The sequence below is a fragment of the Thalassophryne amazonica genome, chromosome 1, assembly GCF_902500255.1.
Source record: "Thalassophryne amazonica chromosome 1, fThaAma1.1, whole genome shotgun sequence".
Classification (NCBI taxonomy): domain Eukaryota; kingdom Metazoa; phylum Chordata; class Actinopteri; order Batrachoidiformes; family Batrachoididae; genus Thalassophryne; species Thalassophryne amazonica.
Window position 1 is genome coordinate 110,703,640 of NC_047103.1, and position 19,778 is coordinate 110,723,417.

A 19,778-nucleotide genomic window follows, 5' to 3' on the forward strand; every position below is an offset into this window, starting at 1 on the left:
TCCTGTACTCGACGCAGAAAGAAAGTGGAAGAGGCGTAATTCGGGGCAAAGAGGCATTACCCGGCGTGACTCGAAGCCAATTTATGATTCCTGCTGTGTTCCACTGTTCCCGCAGTATAAATCACGCAGGATTGTTTTTATGCAGTAAAAACTACATGCTGAAAAAAAAAAGACCACAGAAAAAAAAAATGCAGACTGATTGCCAGAAATATCCAGTAAAAAGTCCGGACAGCTCTAGTCCACTCATGGACGTTCGTTCACTCGCGCACATGTGAACAATTAAAAGAAAACAAGTCTGGCTGCAGGCATCAGTTCCTTGTTCTCTGCTCAAACTCTCTCATCACAGTTAAAAAAAAGGACATGTCAACATCAAGTAGAACTCCAGACATCTCCGCATTTACTTGACCGCATCTCGCGGTCAAAGGAGGAAAGAAAAGAAGAAAAATTGTCTGCAGGCAGTTAGTTCCTTTCTCTCCTCAGACTCTCTCATCACAGTTAAAAAAGGACATAAGTCCAGGACATGTCAACATCAGGTAGAACTCCAGACATCTCCACATCTGCTCAAGGACGGTTCATGCGCGCGCGCACATCTCGTGGTCAAGGGAGGAAAGATGAACTATAACAGAACTCAGAGCGCAGCCCTGCAGCTCAGCACAACAAACAAGTAGAAGAGAAGTCAGAGTGCACAGTCTGTCTGCAGCCAAACTGTGTACTCTTGACTTCTCTGTGCAGAGAACCTGCAGGCTGCGTTCTCACCTCCTCTCTGCCCCCTGCTGCGCGCACCTGACGCAGATGTTCCTGTGGTGTCATGAAAGGGGCTTTAGAGATTGTGTTCATGAAATATTTTGGACCTGTTTGTGCAGTATGACAGTAATAATAAAGAGCTGAAACTTGAGATTGATTTTTCAGTTTTAGTATGTTTGACAAACTCCCAATTTTCTTGTTTACCATATAATAAAACAGTTAGACTTTTAATTTCGGTGTACCCGTGATTATCCAGACCTGGTCAGGATGAGGTTCACCTAGGCCAAGGTGAACCCCATCCTGACCAGGTGCGCATAATCATGGGTACACCTCATCAAAAGTCTATAATTGTATAGAGTATTATTTCCTACCAGGCCCTGAACTCAGTTAAAATAAATTTTTATTTTAACCTACAATGCCTGTTGACAAACAATCAGTTTTATCTTCCACATCAAAAATGACAGCCTTTCTCACCCATGCTATTAATACAACACCCATGGTTTGTGGAAATGCTGCACTGCTGATTGAACCAGTCTGTTCATTAAAACCTAAAAGAGGCAGATCACTGGATCTTTTTGGCCATTCATCCAATCCGGTTTGATGGCTCAGAAAGCATCCCACTTCTGGTCAGTTTTTTTTTGTTTTTGTATGTGCCTGCGTGAGCGAATTGTCCGAAGATTATTTTATTAATTAACTACACAGATGTATAATAAAGCAAATGGTGACTGGTTTCTAAACACAATTATGACAGTTTTTTGGGAAAGAGCGAGGAGCAGCCCCACAGCAAGCAGCAGTTTTGTTTTAATTGTTTACATGTGCGCGCGTGAACGGGACAGGAGGTCCTCAAACTAGGTCCTGCAGAGGCGGAAGGACCGCTGAAAGCGGCCGTCACCCAGATGCAGCTCCTGCAGCAAATAATGATACTCCCCGAATTGGGAACGTCTCGTGACGTTTGTCAGCTTTCCACAACAACTCGCTCCGTGTGATCAAGGTCCGCCATGTTAACTTGACTGACAACCGGAGCCGGCGCGCAGAATGAGAGCTCCTCCTATTTGATGACGCACTGTGGCGAATTTTCGCAGCGAAAGCAGAGCGACACACCGGGCGATGGTGGTGCATCCGTTGCCACACGACCAACGCGAATTTATGGCGTCTAGTCGCGCCCGGTGTGAACGCGGCATTCAACTGTGACTGAACTCGAGGCTAGATTGCCTGATATCTTAGCCTCAAGTTTGGAGAATGCCCAGTCAGTAGACAGTCTTGTAGATAGTTTGAATTCAGTGTTCAAAATTACACTTGATATGATTGCGCCACCTCTATTAAACCACACCTTCCCAAAGCGCAGTCGCCTTGGTTCACTGGTCACTTACGTGACCTCAGGCAGAAGGCTCAAGCTTTAGAACTGAAACAGCATAGCTCCAAATCAGAAGCATTCCACCTTGTGTGGCATGATGCTATTTTAGACTATAAGTGTGTACTGCTGACTACAAAGAGGGCCTATTACTCTGATTTGATCAATAAAAACAAGCATAACTCAAGTTCTTGTTCACCACGGTGGCAATACTTATTCATGGGCAGCCACCTGTAAGCCGCTCTCCCTTTTCAGCACAGGATTTCTTGGATTACTTCTAGAAGAAAATTGAAGATATTAGGTTAAACTTATCCCAGCAAAAATTGGTTCACCCACTTCATCCTGTTATTGAGGTCGGTGCCACTGCCGAGGTACCACCTACATTTACAGAGTTTGATGGTATCTCATTAGATGTGCTGATGAAACCTGTAATGTCTACAAAGAGCGCAACCTATTTACTTGATCCCATTCCAACAAAACTGCTTAAGACCTGTGACCTATTCTTGGGGCGACAGTGCTGGAAATTGTAAATCTTTCCTTCTGTATATGTTCAAAAATGTTTTAAATCTGCAGTGATTAAACCATTACTTAAGAAAGCTAATATTGACCCTAGTGTATTGAAAAATTATAGGCCGATATCAAATCTATCATTTTGCTCTAAAATTCTGGAAAAAGTGGTTTCACAGCAGCTTGACCACCTTACTGAGAACATCTCTTTGAGCCTTTGCAGTCTGCTTTTAGAAAATACCACTCCACGGAGGCAGCTCTTATGAAAATGATGAGCGATCTTCTGCTTGCAATGGATTCAGACACCACTTCGGTTTTGGTGCTGTTAGCTCTTAGTGTTGCATTTGATACCGTGGATCATCAGATTTTACTTGGTTGGTTGGAGCATTACTTTGGGATTTCTGTAAGTGCCCTTGCATGGTTAACATCATATTTATTCGGTTGTTCTGTGTTTTATATGATAACACTACCTCTAACCTTAGTGACATGACATTTGGGGGTTACACAGGGATCTGTCTTGGGCCCCCTGCTTTTTTCTCTGTATATAGCACCCCTTGGATATATACTAGGGTGTTTTGGGATTGCCTTTCATTGCTATGCTGATGACAATCAATTATACATGCCGAAACTGCTGGTAATCTTCCATCCATCCATCCATTTTCTTCCGCTTTATCCGGAGTCGGGTCACGGGGGCAGCAGCTCAAGCAAAGCCGCCCAGACCTCCCCCGATCCACACACTCCTCCCCCAGCTCCTCTGGGGGAACCCCAAGGCGTTCCCAAGCCAGCCGAGAGATGTAGTCCCTCCAGCGTGTCCTGGGTCTTCCCCGGGGCCTCCTCCCAATGGGACGTGCCCGGAACACCTCTCCAGCGAGGTGTCCCGGGGGCATCTGGAAAAGATGCCCGAGCCACCTCAACTGACTCCTTTCGATGTGGAGGAGCAGCGACTCGACTCCGAGCTCCTCCCGAGTGGCCGAGCTCCTCGCCCTATCTCTAAGGGAGCGCTCAGCCACCCTGCGGAGGAAACTCATCTCGGCTGCTTGTACTCGCGATCTCGTTCTTTCGGACATGAGCCAAATCTCATGACCATAGGTGAGGATCGGAACGTAGATCGATCGGTAAATCGAGAGCTTTGCCCCCTACTCAGCTCTCTCTTCACCACGACGGTCCGATACAGTGACCGCATCACTGCAGATGCTGCACCGATCCGTCTATCGATCTCACGCTCCATCCGTCCCTCACTCATGAACAAGACACTGAGATACTTAAACTCCTCCACTTGAGGCAAGGACACTCCACCGACCTGAAGAGGGCAAAGCACCTTTTTCCAGTCGAGAACCATGGCCTCGGATTTGGAGGTGCTGATTTTCATCCCGGACGCTTCACACTCGGCTGCACACCGCCCCAGTGCACGCTGAAGGTCCTGATTGACGAAGCCAACAGAACCACGTCCGCAAACAGCAGAGACGAGATTCTGTGGTTCCCAAACCAGACCCCCTCTACACCCTGGCTGCGCCTAGAAATTCTGTCCATAAAAATAATGAACAGAACCAGTGACAAAGGGCAGCCCTGGTGGAGGCCAACGTGCACTGGAAACAGGTTTGACTTACTACCGGCAATGCGAACCAAGCTCCTGCTGCGGTCATACAGGGACCGGATAGCCCTTTGCAAAGGACCCCGGACCCCGTACTCCCGGAGCAACCCCCACAGGGTGCTCTGAGGGACACGGTCGAACACCTTCTCCAGATCCACAAAACACGTGGACTGGTTGGGCGAACTCCCATGAACCTTCGAGCACCTGATGGAGGGTGTAGAGCTGGTCCAGTGTGCCGCGACGAGGACGAAAACCACACTGCTCCTCCTGAATCCGAGGTTCGACCATCGTTCGAATTCTCCTCTCCAGTACTCTGGAATAGACCTTACCGGGGAGGCTGAGACACTCGGGTTCAGATCAGGGAGGCCGTGCTTCCTGATCACCCCCCTCCAGGTCTCACTGTCGCTGCCCACGTGGGCATTGAAATCCCCCAGGAGAACAATGGAGTCCCCAGTCGGAGCGCTATCTAGTACCCCTCCCAGGGACTCCAGGAAGGTGGGGTACTCTGCACTGCTGCTCGGCCCGTAGGCCGAGACAACGGTGAGGTCTCTCACCGTTGCTGGTAATCTTAATTCCATAAAATCTCTACAGGATTGCCTTGCATCAAGTGAGAGGCTGGATGTCTAGTAACTTCCTACAAATGAAAACAGAATGCAATGATTTGAAAATCCTCTTCAACCTATATTCAATTGAATACACCACAAAGACAAGATAGTTAATGTTCAAACGGATGGACTTTTTTTTGTGGAAATATCTGCTTATTTTATATCATATAGCAGACAAACACAGTGATATTTGAGAAGTGAAATGAAGTTTACAGGATTTACAGAAAGTGTGCAATAATTCTTTAAACAAAATTAGGCAGGTGAATAAATTTGGGCACCCCAAAACAAAAAAATACATCAGTATTTAGTAGATCCTCCTTTTGCAGAAATAAGCCTCTAAACGCTTCCTATAGCTTCCAATGAGAGTCTGGATTCTGGTTGAAGGTATTTTGGACCATTGATCTTTACAAAACATCTCCACTTCAGTCAGGTTTGTTGATTTCCGAGCATGGACAGCACACTTACAATGACACCACAGATTTTCAATAACATGAGATGGCCATTCAGAACGTTGTACTTACTCCTCTGCATGAATGCCTTAGTAGATTTTGAGCAGTGTTTAGGGTCATTGTCTTGTTGAAAGATCCAGCCCCGGCGCAACTTCAACTTTGTCACTGATTCGTGAACATTGTTCTCAAGAATCTGCAGATATTGACTGGAATCCATGTGACCCTCAACTTTAACAAGATTCCCAGTGCCTGCATTGGCCACACAGTCCCACAGCATGATGGAACCACCTCCAAATTTTACTGTAGGTAAAGGTAAGTGTTTTTCTTGGAATACTGTGTTCTTTTTTAGCCATGCATACTGCCCCTTGTTATGTCCAAATAACTCAATTTTAGTTTTATCAGTCCACAGCACCTTATTCCAAAACGAAGCTGGCTTGTCCAAATGTGCTATAGCAAAGTGCGCTGTATAGTTGAACGATGCAGAGAGACACTGTCTGCAGCAAGATCATGTTGTAGGTCTTTGGAGCAGGTCTGTGGGTGGACTATGACTGTTTTCACCATCCTTCGCTTCAGCTTATCTGAGATTTTTCTTGGCCTGCCACTTCGGGCCTTAACTGGCATTGTGCCTGTGGTCTTCCATTTCCTCACTATGTTCCTCACAGTGGAAACTGACAGCTGAAATCTCTGAGATAGCTTTTTGTATCTGTGGTGGCCGAAGGATTTTCAGGCTTCTCTGTGAAGGAAGAGTCAAGACATTGACTGTTTGTCAAATAACAGGCTTTTTAATATGAAGTGCTCCAGACGCTTTGCCAACCAGGGTGTCCTGATTGGAACAGTGTAAAGTGTGGCTTTCTGAGCCCAGCTTTTATCCACATCAGGGCAGGAGGAAATTACACATATAGTGTTAAAAGAATGCATCTGTTCAAATATAAACACAGAGTTATTTAACACAGGAACAGGCTGTCAAAACAAGTTCTGGACTGAATGATTGTCCTATCTACAAGAATGACAGGGCTGTGATGATCAAAGAGTCTCTTTCATCCAAAAAAATCAGGGGACACATGGAGGTCTTGATACAATGTCCCACTGTGAGCCATTGACCAGAGTTGTGTTCCGCAGTGTCACTCAGAGATCATTTATATTATAAGGCAAGGGAAGGCTGGAGGAATGTCTATCAGATACCTTCACACTAAGCATGTCATTTTGACAATTCCTCCCTTTGATCATAATACGAGGTCTATTAGAAAAGTATCCGACCTTATTATTTTTTTCAAAAACCATATGGATTTGAATCACGTGTGATTACATCAGACATGCTTGAACCCTCGTGGGCATGCGAGAGTTTTTTCACGCCTGTCGGTTACGTCATTCGCCTGTGGGCAGTCTTTGAGTGAGGAGTGACCCACCCGCTCGTCGATTTTTTCATTGTTTAGGAATGGCTCAGAGACTGCTCCTTTGTTTGATCAAAATTTTTTCAAAACTGTAAGGCACAACTGAGTGGACACCATTCGATAAATTCAGCTGGTTTTCGGTAAAAATTTTAACGGCTGATGAGAGATTTTGGTCTGTAAGTGTCGCTTTAAGGACGGCCCACGGCGCCTGACGGCGATCTGCGCTCCGAGGCGGCGGCGTCTCACTGTTTCAAGCTGAAAACTTCCACATTTCAGGCTCTGTTCACCCAGGTCGTCGTCAGAGAACAGAGAAGTTTCAGAAGAAGTCGGTATGAGGAGTTTATGCGGACATTCCATTGTTAAAGGAGATTTTGTAATGAAAGAACGTGCGGGCAGATTCGCATGTCGGGCCGGACCTGACCGCGGGGGGTTGCGACAGGAAAAACACCTCCATTGGAAACCTTAACGGACAAGTTGGAACATGTCCAGCTGTTAAACAGTTTCTCAAATACTCACTTGTTGAAAGCCATCAAAAGCCGCCTGAATTTTATTTTCAACACGGAGGTGTTTTTCCTGTCGCGGCGCAGACGGATTTGCGGCGTCGTCACGGAACCGACTCAGCGAATTTGCCCCCACGTTCTTTCATTACAAAATCTCCTTTAACAGTGGAATGTCCGCATAAACTCCTCATGCCGACGACTTCTGAAACTTCTGTTCTCTGACGACGTCCTGGGTGAACAGAGCCTTAAATTAGGATGTTTTCAGCTCGAAACAGCCAGACGGACGCCACCTCCGAGCGCGCCGATCCGCTTTGTGAGCTGTCCTTAAAGCGAAAGAAACTCCACAATCTCTCATCAGCCATTAAACCTTTCACCGAGAACCAGCTGAATTTCTCGAACAGTGTCCACTCGGATATCCTTCACAGGTCCTGAAAAAATTTTGATAAAGCAACGCGCGTCGTCTCCAGCAGCGTCTCAGACAAAGGATTTCAGCCGAGAGGGCTGGACCAGTGCTCACTCAAAGCCTGCCCACAGGTGGATGACGTCACCGACACGCCTGAAAAAACTCACGCATGCGCACGAGGGTTCAAGCATGTCTGGTGTAATCGCACGTGATTCAAATCCATATAGTTTTTTTTTTTTTTATAAAACTGCCGGTTAGTTTTCTAATAAACCTCGTATGATCAATAAAATAATAAATCAAGCACTATATACAAATGGGAACATAACATGGCATCTGCATTGTCACTCTTTTACAAAGTTAAAACAATATGTCATAAGGTTACATTCTTCAGAAGGTTATTGTTTTATGTAGAACACTGACATTTCAGTAAACAGTTTCAGTAAACATTTTCATCAAGGCAAATATAATGTTTACAAGGTCTGTGAGAAAAGTATCGTACCTTTTAATTTTTTTTAAAAACTATATGGATTTGATTCATATGTTTTTACATCAGCCAAGCTTGAACCTTAGTGCGCATGCGTGAGTTTTTCCACGCCTGTCGGTTGCGTCATTCGCCTGTGAGCACGCCTTGTGGGAGGAGTGGTCCACCCCTCTCGTCGTTTCATTGCAAGGAAATGGCGGAATGATTTGGGCTTTTTTTCCATCAGAATTGTTTCAGAAACTGTTAGAGACAAGCAGCTGGAAACCATTTGAAAAATTTATCTGGCTTTCGGTGAAAATTTTACGCAACCGACAGGCGTGGAAAAACTCACGCATGCGCACGAAGGTTCAAGCTTGGCTGACGTAAAAACATATGAATCAAATCCATACAGTTTTTGAAAAAAACAAAAAGGTCCGTTACTTTTCTCACAGACCTCGTATATATGTCATTCTCCCCAGTTTCTGTCTCTGAATCATCCATATAGTGAGAAATAAGAACAAGTCTGAGTCTGAATCTCCTTCATTCAGTGCAGTCATACTTGTGGATTTCAATAAAAGCATATACAACCCCTGGCAATAATTATGGAATCACCGGCCTCGGAGGATGTTCATTCAGTTGTTTAATTTTGTAGAAAAAAAGCAGATCACAGACATGACACAAAACTAAAGTCATTTCAAATGGCAACTTTCTGGCTTTAAGAAATACTATAAGAAATCAGGAAAAATAATTGTGGCAGTCAGTAACAGTTACTTTTTTTTAGACCAAGCAGAGGGAAAAAAATATGGACTCACTCAATTCTGAGGAATAAATTATGGAATCACCCTGTAAATTTTCATCCCCAAAACTAACACCTGCATCAAATCAGATCTGCTCGTTAGTCTGCATCTAAAAAGAAGTGATCACACCTTGGAGAGCTGTTGCACCAAGTGGACTGACATGAATCATGGCTCCAACACGAGAGATGTCAACTGAAACAAAGGAGAGGATTATCAAACTCTTAAAAGAGGGTAAATCATCACGCAATGTTGCAAAAGATGTTGGTTGTTCACAGTCAGCTGTGTCTAAACTCTGGACCAAATACAAACAACATGGGAAGGTTGTTAAAGGCAAACATACTGGTAGACCAAGGAAGACATCAAAGCGTCAAGACAGAAAACAAAAATTGAAAATGCACAACAAATGAGGAACGAATGGGAGGAAACTGGAGTCAACGTCTGTGACCGAACTGTAAGAAACCGCATAAAGGAAATGGGATTTACATACAGAAAAGCTAAACAAAAGCCATCATTAACACCTAAACAGAAAAAATAAGGTTACAATGGGCAAAGGAAAAGCAATCATGGACTGTGGATGAAAGTCATATTCAGTGATGAATCTCGAATCTGCATTGGGCAAGGTGATGATGCTGGAACTTTTGTTTGGTGCCGTTCCAATGAGATTTATAAACATGACTGCCTGAAGAGAACATGTAAATTTCCACAGTCATTGATGATATGGGGCTGCATGTCAGGTAAAGGCACTGGGGAGATGGCTGTCATTACATCATCAATAAATCCACAAGTTTACGTTGATATTTTGGACATTTTTCTTATCCCATCAATTGAAAGGATGTTTGGGGATGATGAAATCATTTTTCAAGATGATAATGCATCTTGCCATAGAGCAAAAACTGTGAAAACATTCCTTGCAAAAAGTCACATAGGGTCAATGTCATGACCTGCAAATAGTCCGGATCTTAATCCAATTGAAAATCTTTGGTGGAAGTTGAAGAAAATGGTCCATGACAAGGCTCCAACCTCCAAAGCTGTTCTGGCAACAGCAATCAGAGAAAGTTGGAGCCAGACTGATGAAGAGTACTGTTTGTCACTCATAAAGTCCATGCCTCAGAGACTGCAAGCTGTTATAAAAGCCAGAGGTGGTGCAACAAAATACTAGTGATGTGTTGGAGCGTTCTTTTGTTTTTCATGATTCCATAATTTTTTCCTCAGAATTGAGTGATTCCATATTTTTTTTTCCCTCTGCTTGGTCTAAAAAAGTAATCGTTACTGACTGCCACAATTTTTTTTCCTGAGTTCTTATAGTGTTTCTTAAAGCCAGAAAGTTGCCATTTGAAATGACTTTAGTTTTGTGTCATGTCTGTGATCTGCTTTTTTTCTACAAAATTAAACAACTGAATGAACATCCTCCAAGGCCGGTGAGACCATAATTTTTGCCAGGGGTTGTATGTAGAGGGCTTAGGTTCACCTACTGCTCTATTAATGCATTGTTAGATTAAAGCTTAAATACAGCAACAGCCACAAACTGCAAAAAGGGCATTCTGCTAGTTATGTATAGTCATAATCAACTTGCTCCATTTGCCAAAGAAGTTAGTGAACAGGTCTACAAAATGATTGTGTCAGAATGTTCCTTCATCTCGACTGATAAAGCAAGCAGTCTGCTGGGGGCCTTTGTCAGTCTTTCATCTAAAGCTGTATTATTTGAAATGAAGGTGCAACAACCTTGTCCAAACATAGCACAAACACCTCCCTTTTCTGCTATTGGAGTGTACCACCATAATATAGGGATGATTGCAAAGAACAGAAAACCAGAGAGCAGATATATGATCTTAATGTTGGGAGGATGTTGATGCCTATGAGCCATGATGGATAGAATGGAGTTGGTCAGAAGTCTCTTCGGTAGTTGAGGAATCATGAGTAGGGGCTAATTCTTTCAGTACTTTCTTGCAGTGGATTGCGTGAATCCACATCGACCTTTCTGCGACCTTGATGACGTTATCGTTGTCAGTTGCACTTGGAAGTGGCTTATCCAACAGCGATTGTTCCAACGCTAATAATGGAAGGGCTTCCTTCACACGAATCCTGCACACAGAAAAAACTAGTGACAGTTTTATGCAAGTAAGACACAAGTTCATGATCAACAAACACTGCATCTTCCCCTGTCAACACCTTGGGATGGAGTTCTGTGTTCCAAACAGTATTTCAAAATGGTGACAGGTTATTATGCTGTCGTGGGCTAAATTCTCATCTACATCAGGACCAAGGGTGAGGATTTGACCCAATTTAGGCTAGTTTCAGCTGTGAATTTTGTTCATTTATTTTTCAATGTGCCATTTTCCCTTTCCACAGCAATTTTTGTGGCACTCCTCATCTAGAAACAATGTCTGTCAGTAAAGCTTTTGCCACTGAGTTTTTGCAGAAGCATATTTTGTTGGAAATGCTTCGACCCATTTCAAAAACATATCCACAAGCACAAGGCAATGTTTCTACCCCTCAGCTGGATTAATTTAATGAAATCCATCATGAGGTGTTGAAAATTTTTAAATTTTAAACATCCAGCATCATCCTTTCTTTTTGACACATGGACAAAATAGCATACATGTGGAAAAGGGCATACGGTAAGCACGGTTTAGAAGGCTCAGAAGGGAGATGTAGACCATTCCAAATCCCATCTACCTTCTCAGCGCCAGCTTTGTGCCACAGAGAGACATCAGTAGGAGTCACAAAAGATGAAAGTGTAACAACGGCTGCCACAGGGGTGACAGAAGCAGAAAGAGATAAGAGGGGTCGCCGCGTTTAATGTCTGTAAGTAGTCTTAAACAAAATGTCATTCGGTGGATTGTCCAGCAGGACAAATCTTTTTCACCGGGAATATTGGCTTTAAAACAAGACAGTTTTCCATCCATAGCTTCCTGTCTGAATGGTTGTTTTTCAATTCGCTCGATTGAGATATCCCATAATCCCTCGTGTGCCAGAAAGTTGTTATAGTCTAAACAACATAGAGAATACCCATGATGACCATTGCAAATGGACACTACACAACCAAAAGATATTTTTTATGCTTTCCATCACGTAAATAAGAGATGAAAACTTGCTAAAACAGATATTCCAAATAATCTGTGTCTGCTACATTTAATTTGCGTGGATCTTCACAAAAGCAAAATGAATTCGACATTTTATATACATTCTCAAGGTCAGTATCCAGGCATTTCAGGTCAACTTGTTGTATAAATCTCATTGTTCCAGGCAGTGATAGCTGTCAGCTGGAACAAACAGGACAAACAGTGTTGTTGTAAAGGACCATAATCAGAGAGCTGAAGACCAAACTTCACTTTCCCCCAGAGACGTGAACAGGAAGTGATCACAGCTCACAGCAAATCCCATTGAAAATAACGCTGAGCTTCTTGCATGTTTACATAAACAAAACACAATAACAGCATCTATAAATCCCGATAATATATTCACCAGAGATTTAGGCACAATATACAAAGCACAGCTCCTAATCAGTCCCACATCATACTGGTGAGGGGTAGGAGGGAACTTCCAAATTTGGCATCGAGTGAGAAGAGGCCCCTCAGTGTCCTTGAACAATGTCAAAATTCGATGAGCAATAAGCTGTTCACCGGTGTCCCAGCTATATGCATTAACCGTGGGTGAGAAATACACCTTGGATACATCAGTTTTTTCCCCCAACCACAAGCCTTCTTACAATTCAACACAAAAGGACCAATACTTTTACACATTTTAGAGGCAGACAATTCAGTTGGATTGCTGCAGCCACAAAGCAGTCATTAGAATAAACCTCTGTCACCGTCAGTTTTTCATCAGCTTCACTGACAAAGTTGCATTGGCCTAGATCACAAACAACAGTTGCACAATGCATATTTTCTGATTTTTTGTTTCTCTAAATTTGGTGAGATCAGATGTTTAACACGTTCTATAGCAGCATGTCACTAGTAAGTGACACCAGGTACCAGTTGTAGACAAACAAAGCACTGAAGTCTTAAGATAACCACTCACACAGACTCACTCTCAGAGCTCTGTATTAAAATTTGGTGGCACCAGGATCAATCATCTAATTCAATTTTTCTCCCATTCACAGTTAACACAGCTGTAGGCCAAATTTCAAAAGGTTGAGGTTTCAAAAACATTTGATATGGATTAGAAAATGTTCTCAGTCTACAGTCTTATTACAAATCCAAATGAAGTTGGGACGTGTAAAATGTAAATACAAACAGAATACAATGATTTACAAATCCTCTTCAACCTATATTCAATTGAATACACCACAAAGACAAGATATTTTATGTTCAAACTGATAGACTTTGTTTTTGTACAATTTGTTCATTTTGAAATGGATGCCTGCAACGTTTCAAAAATGCTGGAACAGTGGTATGTCTGGACTGCAGGCAGGCCAGTCTACTACCCGCACTCTTTTACTACGAAGCCCTGCAGTTGTAACACATGCAGAATGTGGTTTGGCACCATTTTACTGAAATAAGCAGGGATGTCCCTGAAAAAGACGTTGCTTGGATGGCAGCATGTGTTGCTCCAAAACTTGGATGTACCCTTCAGCATTGTTGGTGCTATCACAGATGTATAAGTTGCCCATGCCATGGGCATAGTAGAGAAGCTTGAATCTTCGACTGGACCGGATTGCTTGATGCCATGGACACTAACACACCCCCATACCATCACAGATGCTGGCTTTTGAACTTTGCGCTGGTAACAATCTGGATGGTCTTTTTCCTCTTTTGTCCAAAGGACACGACATGCATGATTTCCAAAAACAATTTGAAATGTTGACTCATCAGACCATAGCATACTTTTCCACTTTGCATCTGTCCATTTCAAATGAGGTCGGGTCCTGAGAAGGTGGCGGCATTTCTGGATGTTGTTGATGTATGGCTTTCACTTTGCATGGTAGAGTTTTAACTTTCACTTGTAGATGTAGCGACAAACTGTGTTAACTGACAATGGTTTCCTTAAGTGTTCCTGAGCCCAACTGACAGTGATGTCAGTTTTTAATGCAGTGGCGCCTAGGGGTCGAAGGTCACAGGCATTCAATGTTGGTTTTTGGCCTTGCCGCTTACATGTGGAAAGTTCTCCAGATTCTCTGAATCTTCTGATTATACGAGGTCTGTCAAAGTATAGGTCCTTTTTATACTAAAACTAAAACTATATGGATTTCATTCATATGTTTTTACGTCAGACATGCTTGAACCCTCGTGCGCATGCGTGAGTTTTTCCACGCTTGTCGGTGACGTCATTCGCCTGTGAGCACTCCTTGTGGGAGGAGTCGTCCAGCCCCTCGTCGGAATTCCTTTGTCTGAGAAGTTGCTGAGAGACTGGCGCTTTGTTTGATCAAAATTTTTTCTAAACCTGTGAGACACATCGAAGTGGACACGGTTTGAAAAATTAAGCTGGTTTTCAGTGAAAATTTTAACGGCTGATGAGAGATTTTGAGGTGATACTGTCGCTTTAAGGACTTCCCACGGTGCGAGACGTCGCGCAGCGCTCTCAGGCGCCGTCGTCAGCCTGTTTCAAGCTGAAAACCTCCACATTTCAGGCTCTATTGATCCAGGACATCGTGAGAGAACAGAGAAGTTTCAGAAGAAGTCGGTTTCAGCATTTTATCTGGATATTCCACTGTTAAAGGAGATTTTTTTTAATGAAAGACGTGCGGACGGATTGCAGCGTCGGCTCGCAACCGCCGCGACGCTCCGCCACAGGAAAAACACCTCTGTTGGAAGCCTTAAGGACAAGTTGGAACATGTCCAGCTGTTAAACAATTTCTCATATACTCACTCCACTGAAAGCCATCAAAAGCCGCCTGGATTTTACAAATGGTTATCAACACGGAGGTGTTTTTCCTGTGCTGCCGCACCGCGTCGGCTGCGTCCCGACGCGCGGACCCGTCCACACGTCTTTCATTAAAAAAAATCTCCTTTAACAGTGGAATATCCGGATAAAATGCTGAAACCGACTTCTTCTGAAACTTCTCTGTTCTCTCACGACGTCCTGGATCAATAGAGCCTGAAATGTGGAGGTTTTCAGCTTGAAACAGGCTGACGACGGCGCCTGAGAGCACTGCGCGACGTCTCGCACCGTGGGAAGTCCTTAAAGCGACAGTATCAGCTCAAAATCTCTCATCAGCCGTTAAAATTTTCACTGAAAACCAGCTTAATTTTTCGAACCGTGTCCACTTCGATGTGTCTCACAGGTTTAGAAAAAATTTTGATCAAACAAAGCGCCAGTCTCTCAGCAACTTCTCAGACAAAGGAATTCCGACGAGGGGCTGGACGACTCCTCCCACAAGGAGTGCTCACAGGCGAATGACGTCACCGACAGGCGTGGAAAAACTCACGCATGCGCACGAGGGTTCAAGCATGTCTGACGTAAAAACATATGAATGAAATCCATATAGTTTTTGAAAAAAATAAAAAGGACCTATACTTTATTGACAGCCCTCGTATTATGGACTATAGATGATGAAATCCCTACATTCCTTGCAATTGAACTTTGAGAAACATTGTTCTTAAACTGTTGGACTATTTTTTCATACAGTTCACAAAGTGGTGATCCTCGCCCCATCTTTGCTTGTGAATGGCTGAGACTTTTGGGGATGCTGCTTTTATACCCAATCATGAGTGTCCTCAGTTTCCAAATGCTTATCGAGTGTTAGGAAAAGTGATGTTACACAGTGGTAAGCATACCACTGTCCCAGCTTTTTTGAAATGTGTTACAGGCATCCATTTCAAAATGAGCAAGTATTTGCACAAAAACAATGAAGTTTATCAGTTTGAACATTAAATATCTTCTCTTTGTGGTGTATTCAATTCAATATAGGTTAAGGAGGATTTGCAAATTATTGTATTCTGTTTTTATTTACATTTTACACAATGTCCCAACTTCATTGGAATTGGGGTTGTAAAATATGTAGTAAACAGGAGCTTCCAGCAGAACAGCAAAACTTTGGGACTTTTTTGTCCAGTGACTGCAAATATCTGGTTTATACGATGACGGTTTAGGTGAGTTTTACTGTACGTGGGACTTGAAGGAATATATCCTAAATATGCTTAAAATATGCATTAACCTTTTGTGCTTTTTTCCACCCATTCAGTATCATCATAATGTTATTTATCTTTTATTAGAAGTCATCATTTCTATATTAATATTGCTGTTGAATATATTACTCATATGCTCGTAATGATCAATATTTATCAATGCATATTAAACACGTCATCAATAGCTACTGTTAATTACATGATATCTATATATTCAAATATTTTTTGAGTTATATGTTCGAATGCTGTTGAATTGTGTATTGTGTCTACCAAATTAAAGGTATGTTATGGTTATGATTACATTTGCTTTTGCTCAAATATTAGTTTCTTAGCAACCTGTCATGAAGATATGTTACTTATATAATCATTTTCAAAAGTCTTGTAAATGTGATGTGTCCCTGTTTCGGTGAGGCCCTGAAGATATGCTGACAGTTTTTCAGTTAGCAGTTGTTGCCCAAAATTTCCTATCAGTTCAAGAACAGCGCATGTGGGCAGGACCATGCCACTAAATAGAGGGATCAAGACCACCCACATGAAGGACAACGCCCAAGATTAGCAGAAAAACGTTGTAGTAGCATAGGGTATAAATACAAAGCCAGCCCACTGTTAGGGGTTCCTCCTTGCTGTCAGCTTGCTGGAACACCAAATTGCTGGTTGGAAGCTTGCAGCTCCTGGGACCCTTGGAACGTCTGGGTAGGTTTTTGTTTATCTCCTGTAAAACTTAAATTCTGTCAAAATGTGTCACATTTAAATCCTGTTCAAATGAGTGGTGGACTAGCCCTCAGAGTAATTGTGTTCAAATTTAAATGATTGGATAATACCTTCTTTCAAATCAATGGACGCGCGGGATAAGAGAGGCAGGGGGAGGCGAGGTCAAAGGAGACCCCTGAAATATCCCAAGAGACTGAATAATAAATTTACCTCAAAGCTTTGATGATGTCTGCTTTCATCCCACACAGCTATTTTCTAAAATATTTCTTCTGTTCAGATCTGAAAGGAATCTGTACATCTTGAAGCCCTTGTGTCTATTTGTGCATCCAAATGCACAACCCGGCATTTTCAGCGAATGAATAAATAAAATAGCTGGATTTACATGCAGATAAACAGTGAACGCTATTTTGAACCCAAGATGTTACCATGAGTCACGTGACCGATTTTTCCGACTTGTCGTGTGGCCACTCTATCTAGGCACACTAACAGCAGCGAAACCCGACCTGCTCCAGCCCAGGCAGTTTTAATGCTGTGATGCAGCCAAAGATTCCCAAAAATAAAACACATGCAATAAAGTTGAAACAGCACTACTCACTCTGAAATCCGAGACGCGTTTTCGGTCGGTTGTACATCTGGGTACTTTGTGAGGTTTTAGCAACGTGCTTAGTAAAACCGGCGACTCCTTGTTTTCAGTGTACCTGTTGATTTGACGCATTCCCTTGCTTGTTTTGTAAACTCCAATCAACTTTGAGGAAAAACAAACATAGTAACACCAGTGACAGATCGATGCAGAAGCAAACCGGAAGTGATGTCGCAGGCGTCAGTGTCCTCATGGCGGACAAGGCGGATACTGATCGATGTCACAGGTGACGGTCCTCATGGCAGATGAAACGGACGGTATTGCATAGCACCCACATTCAAAATGGCAGTGCCTATGGGTTCCTCTTGGGGTTCTCATGGCGGATGACACAGATGCCCCAGTTGGATTTATTTTATTTTTTTGTCATCACCCGAACATCGAGTGAGGAGGCACTCAATGTTCGGAATTACCTTATTCTGTAACTACAGTTTTTGAGAAGCCCTTTCAGTTGAAATCCCAGGTGTAGCTGCAATGAGTTCACATCAAGTGAATTTACTGTAACACGGGTGTTGTGCACAGAGCATTGTTCAAACTGAAGGATAAATCTGACCATGTGGGAAGCCATTTCTTCACATTTTCTATCTTCATTTTTTTTACATGTGACACCATAGATGCCTAAAATTGTAAAAGTCCCTTCAGCAGCATCCTTGTTTTCACTTGGGGTCACCACAGCAGATCCAAGGTAGACCTATTTGTTTATTTGGCACGTTTACACCAGACATGACATGGAGAAATGTGGCAGGAGTGGGGTTTGAACTGGCAACCTTTCACCCTAACCACTTGGCCCCCACCCCTGCTCTACAATATCTACAGGGTGTCCCAAAAAAGTGCCACAGAATCATTTGACTCTAATTCTGCAACAGCTAATCTAAAGTTTTTTTTTTTCCCTGAAATCTTTTTTTCCCCAGACATCAAGTTATATGTGAGGAATTTCTTCTGATGTAGTTTGAGACTGATCCAATGAGGATGCCACTTACAATCAAGCAAAAAGGGAAACTGGTGGAATTCTACTTTGAGACCAATTTGATCGTGCAAAACCAATGACAATATCAATGTCATTTTGTAGTTAGAAAACTTCCAGACATAAAGACAATATGGAGGATTGTAAAGAAGTTTCAAACTGATAGAACTGTTCACAATGTGAATGCCAAAACTCTACAAACTGAGGTGAAATTAAAAATGAAGACAAGAAACAAAATTCCCTGAGATATGTTTCAAGATGACATATGACAGATATCATTATCCATTTATTTTTGTGGCACTTGAAACTGATGTTAAACTGATGTATCTAAATAATCATCCAAATATTAAATGACTTCCAAAAAAGTTAAATTTCTTTATTTTACATAAAATAATTAGAATTAGAATAATAAGAATTTACAAATGTTCCCTGAATCAAGGAATTCTTCTAATACTTCTAATTAATTACCACTTAATACCACTTAATAGTAAACACTGAAGAAAACCTCCCGCCACCAACACCCCAAAAACTCAAGACATTTGTTCTCAAACATCATATAAAATCATGAAAGTCCCTCCCAAAAGCAATTATGGAATTGAAGATACAGCTGAACCTATGTCACACGGCACTAACTAACGGTCCCAAGCGATCACAATCGCTTGGGACTCTGGCAAGGATGGTCGCATTTCCTCCCCTCTCCTTTTTCTGTTCTCTATCTCTGCTCTGACCTTCAAAGTCCCAGCTTCACCAGACTGTGAATTCTTCAAATATTTGGATTAACTATGGAACTGATCAGCTGGTCTCTCAATGCTACTGGCACCATTTTTTTTTTGACAAGGAAATCCCTGATGGAACCTGCCCAGCGGGCTATGCTCTCGCTGCCTGAGAGAGACGGAGTGTGACATGTGGCTCCACTCTCTGTGGAAGACGTTGAGGATTTATTTTTATTCACTTTACGGTGGGAGGTTTGGCGCTGATTGGTTTGTGTACTGACCTGACCCACAGGAATGGGTCTTAGCAAGACGGCTGCTTCCAGAATCTTGTCCCCTCATAAGTCTGTCATGATTAATGAGTTGGGCAATGCCGTTTAATCGCAGACTGTGTGAACTCTTGAACTCAAATGCAAAATGGAGACGATCTTGGAGCAAATATGCTGCATTGCAAAGGAATGTGCTGCTGAGGACCGGAGAATATTCTTCATAAATTTGGACTCGAGGCGGTCAGAGGTGCAGTAAATGCAATTCTGTATCTTTCCGACTACCATCAACATGGCAGCCTTCTCGGCTCCTGAAGGTAAAATACCCTGCCCTTCCCCCAGAAGGGTCTATGGCCTTGGTGAAGGAATTTGGCTCCCCCTTCTTATCTATCTTGTCTGAGGTAATGGGAGTGTAAACGTAATTTCATTGTTGTTGCACTCGTGTAATGACAATGACAATAAATCTCATCTTGTCTCAAGGACACCGAAGCCAAAATGAAACAAGAAATCTGGACTTACACTGACTTTTGGAGACATCGTTTAACCATCGTCCAGCTTCGTTCCTGTCGCTGGCACTTCATCAGAATTTTCAAACTGTTGAAAAATGTGAACAATCCCAACAACA

General features: G+C 42.7%; 1 protein-coding gene across 2 annotated transcripts in view; it reads right to left on the reverse strand.

Moving 5' to 3' along the window:
- Positions 1-10,138: 10,138 nt before the first annotated feature.
- Positions 10,139-19,778, reverse strand: part of arl6ip6 (ADP-ribosylation factor-like 6 interacting protein 6) — a 76,087-nt gene continuing 66,447 nt past the window's right edge. Inside the window, exon 4 of one of the 2 annotated variants that reach the window (XM_034173423.1) lies at positions 10,139-10,880. In XM_034173423.1, the coding sequence (XP_034029314.1) occupies positions 10,652-10,880 (229 nt within the window). In that variant the 3' untranslated portion in view covers positions 10,139-10,651. The remainder of the gene's footprint in view (positions 10,881-19,778) is intronic. The other variant, XR_004561456.1, reaches the window with a different exon arrangement.